The sequence below is a fragment of the Epargyreus clarus genome, unplaced genomic scaffold, assembly GCF_041222505.1.
Source record: "Epargyreus clarus isolate Ecla_fem2 unplaced genomic scaffold, WU_Ecla_fem_2.2 ptg000005l, whole genome shotgun sequence".
In the NCBI taxonomy this organism is placed as follows: domain Eukaryota; kingdom Metazoa; phylum Arthropoda; class Insecta; order Lepidoptera; family Hesperiidae; genus Epargyreus; species Epargyreus clarus.
The window spans coordinates 9,361,817-9,371,261 of record NW_027332213.1 but is presented as its reverse complement, the minus strand read 5'-3'; the positions used below and the strand labels follow the sequence as shown (position 1 = coordinate 9,371,261).

At 31.9% G+C, this 9,445-nt stretch overlaps 2 protein-coding genes across 2 annotated transcripts; one reads left to right on the top strand and one right to left on the bottom strand.

Annotated features, from left to right (window-relative positions):
• Positions 1-1,800: 1,800 nt before the first annotated feature.
• Positions 1,801-5,886, bottom strand: LOC140742259 (uncharacterized). The gene is made up of 3 exons (XM_073073108.1): positions 5,779-5,886; positions 3,191-3,322; positions 1,801-2,122 (listed from the first exon to the last, which is right to left on the bottom strand). The coding sequence occupies exons 2-3, from the start codon at positions 3,317-3,319 to the stop codon at positions 2,039-2,041; spliced, it is 213 nt and encodes a 70-aa protein (XP_072929209.1). The 5' UTR covers positions 3,320-3,322; positions 5,779-5,886; the 3' UTR covers positions 1,801-2,038.
• A 1,435-nt stretch (positions 5,887-7,321) lies between these two features.
• LOC140742256 (E3 ubiquitin-protein ligase RNF181) lies at positions 7,322-8,744 on the top strand. The gene is made up of 3 exons (XM_073073105.1): positions 7,322-7,567; positions 7,794-7,968; positions 8,553-8,744. Exons 1-3 carry the CDS (start codon positions 7,434-7,436, stop codon positions 8,685-8,687), a joined length of 444 nt encoding a protein of 147 aa, XP_072929206.1. The 5' UTR covers positions 7,322-7,433; the 3' UTR covers positions 8,688-8,744.
• The last annotated feature ends 701 nt before the right edge of the window (positions 8,745-9,445 follow it).

Genomic DNA, 9,445 nt, shown 5'->3' with positions numbered 1-9,445 from the left:
TAACGTAACGCCGGAGTAGACCCAGAAAGGGATCTACCACTTTCAAATTATAATGTTAATCTCACTTATTTCTGTATTTGTTATGTTGATCTTGTGTTTTAATGTTATAATTATATTGGAAAAGATGAATAACAGATGATTTTAAATTATTGTCATATAATGAGCTAATCTATTGTTGGAAAAGAGTGGGTATTTTACTATGAAATATTGTAATCTTTAAGGAAATATTATTTTCGTTTAGTGGTAATAAATGGCCAATTTTAACATAAAACTGAAGTAAGGTAATTAATACTTATAAATATAGTTCTGGTATTTTTATTTGTAATTATTAGCATTTGTATTTTGTAACTATTGCAGTAACGACCGAACATACTAAAATAATTATGTAGACCGTGTACGGTGCTACCATATAAATAATAATATATGTCCGTGTCCAAGAAATAAATAACTTTACAAAACATAAATTCGTTATGGTTTTAAATTAACTGACCACTTTTAATTTTAGTCGACACGATACGACATAATGCGACTCTCTATACGACATTTTATAATGAATGACGGAAAGTCATGACGCGACAACATATGACTTGTTATAATGTGTCGTAACTGCATTAAGTATATGACACGAAATCGGAGTATGTACACGTGTGTCTGTATACGCGCGTGCATTTCCTCTTGCTTTCTCTATACGACATTTTGTAATGAATGACTGATATATACATTTATTTTTGGTAAGTACTAATTTGGTACATTTAAGGGCCGTTTATCATTATTTTATCTTTGCAAAATTTTTCAATATTTTTTGTCGTTCGACTGATCAATTTTGAATGTTGGCATGTGGGATACTTACCTAATTTACTAAATATTAACAATCCGTATAAATGATTATCTACCCAAATTTTTTATCAGTGGTAGATGTAGGATTGTAAAAATAGTTTAAGTTATCATCTAACTTATCAGTGTGTTATCAGCGATACACATATTTTAATAAAAAATACATATAAGATCTTAAAAAAATAATGTTGTTTTTACGATGATATAATCTGTTTACCCTCGTGTATATCTAGTTCAAACTATGTTTGATATAAACTTTTCATATAAACATGCAGTATATTGCCAATTCTGCATATAAACGAAGAGTAAAATATAGATATAATTGAGGTATAGTGAAAACTTGAATAAAAAGCCTCGGAAAAGTTTATTAATAACAATAAATATTCTTTCTACACTCATAGCCTCGCATTTCATGGGCAGGCAAATGCTCTTAGTCCCTGTATTATTTGAAGAGTAATTTGGTAGAGTCCGCTTTAGCGGCTTGCTTAGGGATGGGGGGGGGGGGGGAGGGGCCAAACAATCAATGAAATCTGTATCATTCAGTGAAAAAAAAAGGTCACAGCAAATTGTAGATATTAGCGGGACGAAGACAGCACGGTACGCCACCGGCACCCGTCCGCTGGTATATAGCTGCGATAGTGTACCCTAACTGTTGCTACGGAGTATATGCTTATAGTTGTGTTCGACCGCATTGGCTCTCTGACTACACCTGTGCCCAACTTCAGAACGGACTAGAAGATTGGCGCGGACTTAACCTACATTAAATATTTTTTAGATATCTGCTCGGTCAGGCGTATTTATGGAATCTTGATAAGCGCTCCCCATCGGTAATCCTAATCAATAGTCATCCTCAATGTACCTTCAATTTCACTACTAGGTACTATATCAATGGGTACTATATATTACACGTAGTGCCACCTAAGTAGATTTATATAAACTTGGGTCTATGTTTTATAAATTATGCCATTTTTTTTTTCTCAAATTAAATTATTTATTTCAACTTACATTACAATATTAATACGTTAATATTAAAAATACTATTAATTGTGAACACATGGCCGAATATATGGCATTAAACGTGCGTTACAAAATAATAAATTAATATTCAATAAGTTAGAGACCTCATTGTAAGAGGCGTCCTATGTCCATTAGTGAAACAGTAATGGGCTGATGTTAAGTTTCAGACTAGAAATGAATAGCTAAGTTAATTAAATCCTCTTCCATCCATCATTGCTTGAGCGCAGTACCGCGGGAACTGTATGACTGTCAGTAAAAAGTCTGTAAGTCCCTGTAACAGAAAAATGCAATTTAGGTTAGCCATTATATTAAGTACCTTTTATTTTTTTTATTTTTTTTCTTCTCGAGGGGGAAACCTTCAAAAGGTTACAAAATGCAATTTAGGTTAGCCATTATATTAAGTACCTTTTATTTTTTTTATTTTTTTTCTTCTCGAGGGGGAAACCTTCAAAAGGTACCCGGTGCCGTGGGAGCGACACGGGGTTATGTGGGATTTTTACCGCACTAAAACCCCCCGTGGCCGTCCTCAGCGCTGCGGGATCTCCAAAGGAACGCAACCGGAGTCCTCTCAACGCACTGCCCTCGTCGGGCTTCGCCCAAGTGAGATTGCATCACCCCATCGTCCGATGTACACGACGGTATGCGACCACACATACCACCGTCCTTCCCGGGGTCGTTGGCCGGACGGTTCGAGCTCCCACTCTTACCACCCGCAACCCCGAAAGCCCCTTTTAGTCGCCTCTTACGACAAGCAGGAGATATTGCCCTATTCTGGTCCCGGAACTACAGGGACATTATATTAAGTACCTACATATTTTTTAGCGTTGAAACCCACGTTGAAATGTTATAAATTATACCTACATATTTCGTATTATATATTGCGTATTTCCCATAGGAAGACCGTTTTAAGTTACGCTACGCCGCTGGTACCTACTCGTATCAACTGGGTACAATATGGTTTGTTTTAATTATTCTAAGTAGTCGTGTAATCGTGTTGCGCATTAAATATCCTTCAGATACTGTCAACTATCTTGAAGGATGCAATCCCTTGTGTTGAAATACAACTGCGAATTTGATCGGAGATGCATCGTGAAACCCCCAGAGAACTAAATTAATACGCAGAATATGAGAACTTACATGTACGTCTTACATATGTAGGTATATACCCTTTATACCGGTATCCACTACCTTTAAACGGCTTAATTGCACATAAAAATGTTCATTAATAGGTATAAATAGGTACCTACTGATGCGTACATTACAATTTATTATAAAGCGGCGGAACGGGAAAACTTATTAAGTATTAAATTTGGTTTTTATAATAATTTTAGATACTTACCGTTAACGGATTTATGCATACGGTGAAGGGGATAAAGAGAATATAGAAAAACGCCGCCACACCGGCAATCCAGAAGCCGAGGAATATTAATATAATAAGCCAAATAATAGAAAACACCACGTTGCCCATGTTCTGAAAATAAAAAAAAAAACAATCTTAAGTTTTAAAAAGAAAATATCGTTGAAAAATTTCTAAACGTGAACATTTTCGATTTCTGGGTTATCAATTGTGTGCATCATATATTTAATGAAACATAGTATGTTAGTGACTTAAGTCTGATATCCAAAGTAAATTCTGCTGTTTAAAAGTGGACTTGTTCACATACATCACACAATAATTATCTTCATACGCAAATGATTGGTTGTTCCCAAAGACATTCAACAAGTACAAGGTTCGATAGTATAATGGTTGTAATAATGTACTAAAGGTTGCAATCCTTAACTTAAACAAACCATGGCGTGATTACCGTTAGGTAGGTTTGATATAAAATAAAACAATTTTCAATGGCAAAGGCTAACGTCCTGAAAGTACAAAAAAATATTGTCGTGCGTGACTATATTTATTTCATAAAGTTTCATGACCCCCAACCTTTATGCTTAAATTCTTTTAATTAGAGGTTGTATTCAATTCTATTGTTAGTTTAGACTTTAAATATATTTCTTTACAAAATTGTCACATTATACCATGGCCACCTTGGTGATCGATATGTGCATCACTAATGAAACGGAACCTAATTTAACAGCAACCATTGCTGAGCAAATGCATATTTTGTCTAACCTAGATTAGATTTTCTTTCCCGGTAATACAATCACTTAATTATTAGTATTGTTTCATTATTATTATTTGTATTAATAATTAATAAATAATTGACAGAATTTGGTATGATTCAATATGTTATATATTTTTAATTAATTAATGTTATTTCCCTTTGCCTAAAAATATAAAATACGAGGATAAAATAAAATGTCCCACGTTCGAGACAAATGTTTTTACATAACTTTACGAAAATTAGACCCTAAGCAGGGTCGCATATTCGCGTTGTTTATCCGAATTATTATTGGTTTCTATTGGTAGTTACGCTAATTTGTTATGTTAGCATGCACCATGGCTATCAGTGAAGAATTCGGCCGGTTATGTAGGTTACATGGTTTTATCAAATCGACCGTGTCGTATTAAATGTTGTGATTAAATACAACACTTTTGAAATCCTACGAAGTACTTGTACCTATATGCTTTAAGATAGAGTGATGTCATGGAATGTGTATTAAAATTGTATATCTACCTGACCAACACGAAGTAACTATGTAACTGCAAACATGCAAGGTTGCTTAACATAAATACATTAAAATAAAAACAATATGATTGTTTAAGTAATATAATAATAATGAAGATTTTTCATACCCATTAAAAGATTGACGAAGGTTGGTTACGTACTTATGTATTACAATAATTGGTGACGAATGAATACAGTAGGTACATATTTATGTGCTATGAATGGATAATAACATGACACTATTTTAATGTGACTAAGATTACTATTGACATTAATATGTGCATGATAAGAGCATTTTTTGTGTCATAAGTAAGTACGTAAGCATATTTAAAAAGTGGGAAGTAGTACGTACTTAATAACCATAAAACTTGTTGGAATGCAATATTGCAATGTCTGTTCATAATGTTTTGACGTTTACAATATAAATTCTTATATTTTTTTTATATTTTTCATAAAATTGACGGTTTTTAGACCTTTTTGCATTAAAATATTCATCGTGTCCATCTATATAGCAAGCAAAAAATTCGTTAATCTTACTGATAACTTATCACGACGGTTAGGCGGTTACATACATATATTTAGTTTTAGATAGGTGCTAGTCAATTATGCAGAAGAAAATGTTTGTTTGTAAGTAGGCAGTTTCCGTTTGCCAACGACGAATCGGTGAAAGTTACGCATCTACTGCACTGTTTATAGGCAAAGAATGTTGTTGGTTTTTCTTGTTAGGTAACCGTGCCCGGCCAAATGCAAACCGGTAATGAACCCAAAATACAAATGAGATGTCGAAGATGCAGAGGCGTATGTGAGCCACGATTATGTGTACGTACTGAATGGGTACGCATAGTTTATATTTATTTTAGACTGTAAACATTCTATTTTATAGCATGCAGTTTTATAGATAAGTAGGTAACGAAGAACAAACACAACTTTTATTTCTGACTGCTGACGAATTTGACCTAATTGGTTTAACAATCGCATACTTAACGAAAATAATTCTATACTCAAATAATTATTTTATTTTTCTGGTTATGTTTGCTTGTTATTTAAATTTAACTAGCATTATATTTTTATGGACCTGTATAATTACGTACATACTGATAAACAGTAACCTACTGCTGATAATAGGTTTATTCGAATAGGTAAGTTTTAAACGTAACCATGTTACAATTTATTTTACACATTTCATTTTTAATAACGTTCCGGTAAAACTGGAAAGCTAACATTTTCCTACATTTCAAAAGCAGGTGAATAATTTTATAAAAATCACCTGTTTGAATTCCAATAACGATTTATTTTATTTAAAAATATTTCTTACCAAAACTTTATTTACTGCTCCGTTGTTTGTAACTCTGAAACTTCACTTTAACGTGAGCACACACACCCAACTAGTAAGAACGCGCTCAGTTATGGTACTAACGTATGTACTAACGTGTACAAGAGAGGTGGAACAATACCACTACTAGCCTTGCAACGCTCACGCTTATAGTAATCACTAATCATTTAAGATTGTCGCGTAGTCGTAAATAGCGACACTAAACTCTACTACACCCTATGACTACATTTACTTGTTCTACTATGTAGGTATTCATTATTATCTTACATGTTATTTTAATGAATCACTGATACTGTACGTGCGGTGTTTTCTCGATACTACATGTTATAATTAGAATTTTGAGCAACGTTCTGTACTTATTATCTATTTCTTTTATAATTTTAGAGAACAACTTTAAGTAAATTGATTTTGGTTCTATTAAATTTATGAATGTGGAGGGTCTCTAAGGAACGGTAATGCTTTAAAGGTAGTGTAGAACTCTGACGACTTAATTAGAATCTTTCTCCTTAATTTTTTTATAAATATTAACATCGTTTTTTTTATATGCTACTTAATTAAGTAGACCGTAAGAAGGAAGTTAAATGAAGGTAAATTTAATAACTCGCTACAACGATATCGTTCATGTATTTAACTTTAATCTTATATTATTCAAACTTAAATATTGGCTATCTTTAACTTCTAAAGGTGATATTTTTACCACGTTTTTTATTAGCTTGACCTATATGTATGTATGTAACGGAATCTTTGAACTCTATTTTTACCACTTTGAACGGTTCGATTAATTTAAAATTTTGAACACTTGACAAATGAAGAACCGATGACAACACGCGATTTAATAATTTTATCCCTTTCACCCTTCGATCACTAATAAGAACATTCACCTCATTAGGATTGTCAGAAATTGTCCTTACCACTTACTACCCTACCATCACGTGATATTAATTTACAATTTTCAGTCGTGGTCGCATCTGTTGTTTCTTAAATCTGAATTACTTTCTATGACCCCCAGGGGGAGAGTTTTACAGTAGCTACCTCGCTTAGCTTTGGTATTTAACAGTAAGTTAAGTTTTTGTCGGTTGCAGTTTTAGAAACAGGCCGCCGTCCATTTTTTGGTTATATTTTTTTGGCTTTTTTTACCAGCTCAAAGACGGTTCTTCAACGGCCTGTAGTAGCAATATAGGTATAACCTAGTTTGAATAATGCATTGATAATAATTCAATTATTTTGGATCAAAGTTCTAAAAACTGCAAAAATGTAAAAACTAATGTGCAGTGTAAGTCTGGCTGATACACAAAATGATACACACACACATATACATATATATACATATATAATTTACTTACCGACAAAATACGCACTTTTCATGTATTTATTTCATGCATAATGTATATTTGTGATGGACTAGTGGGTGTGGCATTCTGTGGTCGTTGTAATGTTCCTCGTGTCCCTAAGTAGTCTGTGACAGATGGCACAGGGTTAATATTTAATTGTCTTATGTCAATGTCAGTGTCACAATTCACAAACTTACAAGTCACAACATAAGTCAACGACATTATTTTTGTTATTCATTGTACAACATTTCAATTCGTTTTACGTTTACATTATACAAATTGTGAATATTGCAAATCAGTTATAAAATGGCAGATTATTTTCATGAAATGGGTTGGCGTGAGCTAGGTGAAGGAGAAACGCCTAATCATCTTCTTCATATGGCAAGGTTTCTTATAGACTTTGGTATTTACGAAGACCAATTCACAGGACAATGGCCCAGGTTAGTATAAACTTAAATATATAAAATAATACGGACATGACAAACATACCGATATAATTCATATAAATTGCATAAGGAATTTATTTGATAGATGTCCAATGTTTTATCTGTTGTGGTGAGATAATGTAAGATTTTTAAAGGAAACAGGATTTTGCATAGTTACAACATACTTGCAAAATTTATAAAATATTTAATTTTACAGTGCAATTTCTTATTTATTTCGCAGACTTCCTCCACCAGCGTCTGTAGAAGCTGTGAATAATTTACCAGAAGTTGTGATAGACAAAGAAGGTCGTGACTGTCCCATTTGTCTAAAGAAATTCAATATTAACGATAAGGCTAAGGAAATGCCATGCCATCATGTTTTCCATGCAACATGTATCTTGACATGGTTAAAACAGGTTTTGTATATTTTATAATCGATTCCATATTATTGAAACGTAATTTAACATAATGGATAAATGAAAGGAAGTATAGAAAATTATATACCAATTAAATCAATTAATTTATCATATTAATCATTGAGTTATAAGAGTGCATAACTGTTAGGGCCAAAATGAAAATGATAGTTTAGGATACATTCTTTAAATTTGGATGAATAAGATTTCATCCAATGTAGAGTTTTACAGAGAGTGAGGAGGTTGGTTTTAGTTTATTTTTCCTAATATATTATTTATTTATTAGTCAATGAAAATATTAGGGAATGAAAAATAATGTAATCTATCACTTGACAGTCTTTCAATATTAATCCTATAAATTTTAATATTTTCTACTTCTACTTTTAAATAGGGATGTAATAAATAAATCATAATATATTATAGAAAACTGGGACTGGACAAGGTAATAAATACTTAACTGATATAAAAAAAAAGTTCATCCAGTCAAGAATCAGAATTGCACTGTAAAGTAGAAATCAATCAGGATTAAATAGTCCCTTTATAAATTTAATATAAAATAATTTAATATAATGTAAATTTGTTTTCAGACTAACTCATGCCCATTCTGTCGACATGAGTTACCAACTGATGATGAAGGATATGAAGCCTTTAAAAAAGAGAAGAAACGTTCAGAGCAGAGACAAGAAAGCCTAGCAACTCTACATGACTCTATGTTTAGTTAATATAAATGAAAATGTTCTAGGGTGGAGGTAATATTAATATAGTTAATGCAGAGTCTACTTAAGACTTTTTTATCCACACATTATATAAAACAAGGTTATTTTACCACCATAATGCACTCAATGTTTAGGCAAAGATTTTTATGATTCTAATTGACTTTTCACTTTAATCTAAACCTTTAGTAAAAAATCAAATATGTATTTATTACTTATATTGAAGTAAGTTACTATATTGAACATAAACCTTCAAGATATATTTAATTTAATTGTTATAATTCTTAAACCAAAGTACACCAGAGAAATATGAAAGTGAACTACTTCAGGAAAGCTAACACTGAACTGTTTCGGGCATGATAATATATTAAAGGCTTCTTCACTAGTTTTTCCATGTAATGGTTATGATGGGGAAGTAGCCCTTCTGTGATTACTAACTTAAAAACTATAATGTCATATGAAATGAATGAATGATATATATTTTATTTGTATAGGCCAACAACGGCACTTACAATATTTGTAAATTACAGGAGAGTAAGCAGGGTTACTATTATTAGTATATAAAGAAGTTTAAAACATAAAATTGCAAAGTTATTGCAGGATGTAAATATTAATTGACAATTATACACCATTATTTATTTCTGTTCAAACAACTAATGTGGGATATGTTTTTTAAATTTTACTGTTTTTGAACATTTTATGATAATTTTGTCTATCTAGAATAGGCCTTGCAATTTATAATATTTAAATTAATTTTATGAACATTA

Bases quoted from the DNA above. Each gene is read 5' to 3' on its own strand.
- LOC140742256 (XM_073073105.1), top strand. From the start codon at position 7,434: ATGGCAGATTATTTTCATGAAATGGGTTGGCGTGAGCTAGGTGAAGGA. The intron at 7,568-7,793 runs GTTAGTATAAAC...TTTATTTCGCAG, and splicing joins TTCACAGGACAATGGCCCAG to ACTTCCTCCACCAGCGTCTG. The intron at 7,969-8,552 runs GTTTTGTATATT...ATTTGTTTTCAG, and splicing joins TCTTGACATGGTTAAAACAG to ACTAACTCATGCCCATTCTG.
- LOC140742259 (XM_073073108.1), bottom strand. From the start codon at position 3,319: ATGGGCAACGTGGTGTTTTCTATTATTTGGCTTATTATATTAATATTC. The intron at 2,123-3,190 runs GTAAGTATCTAA...TTTCTGTTACAG, and splicing joins TATGCATAAATCCGTTAACG to GGACTTACAGACTTTTTACT.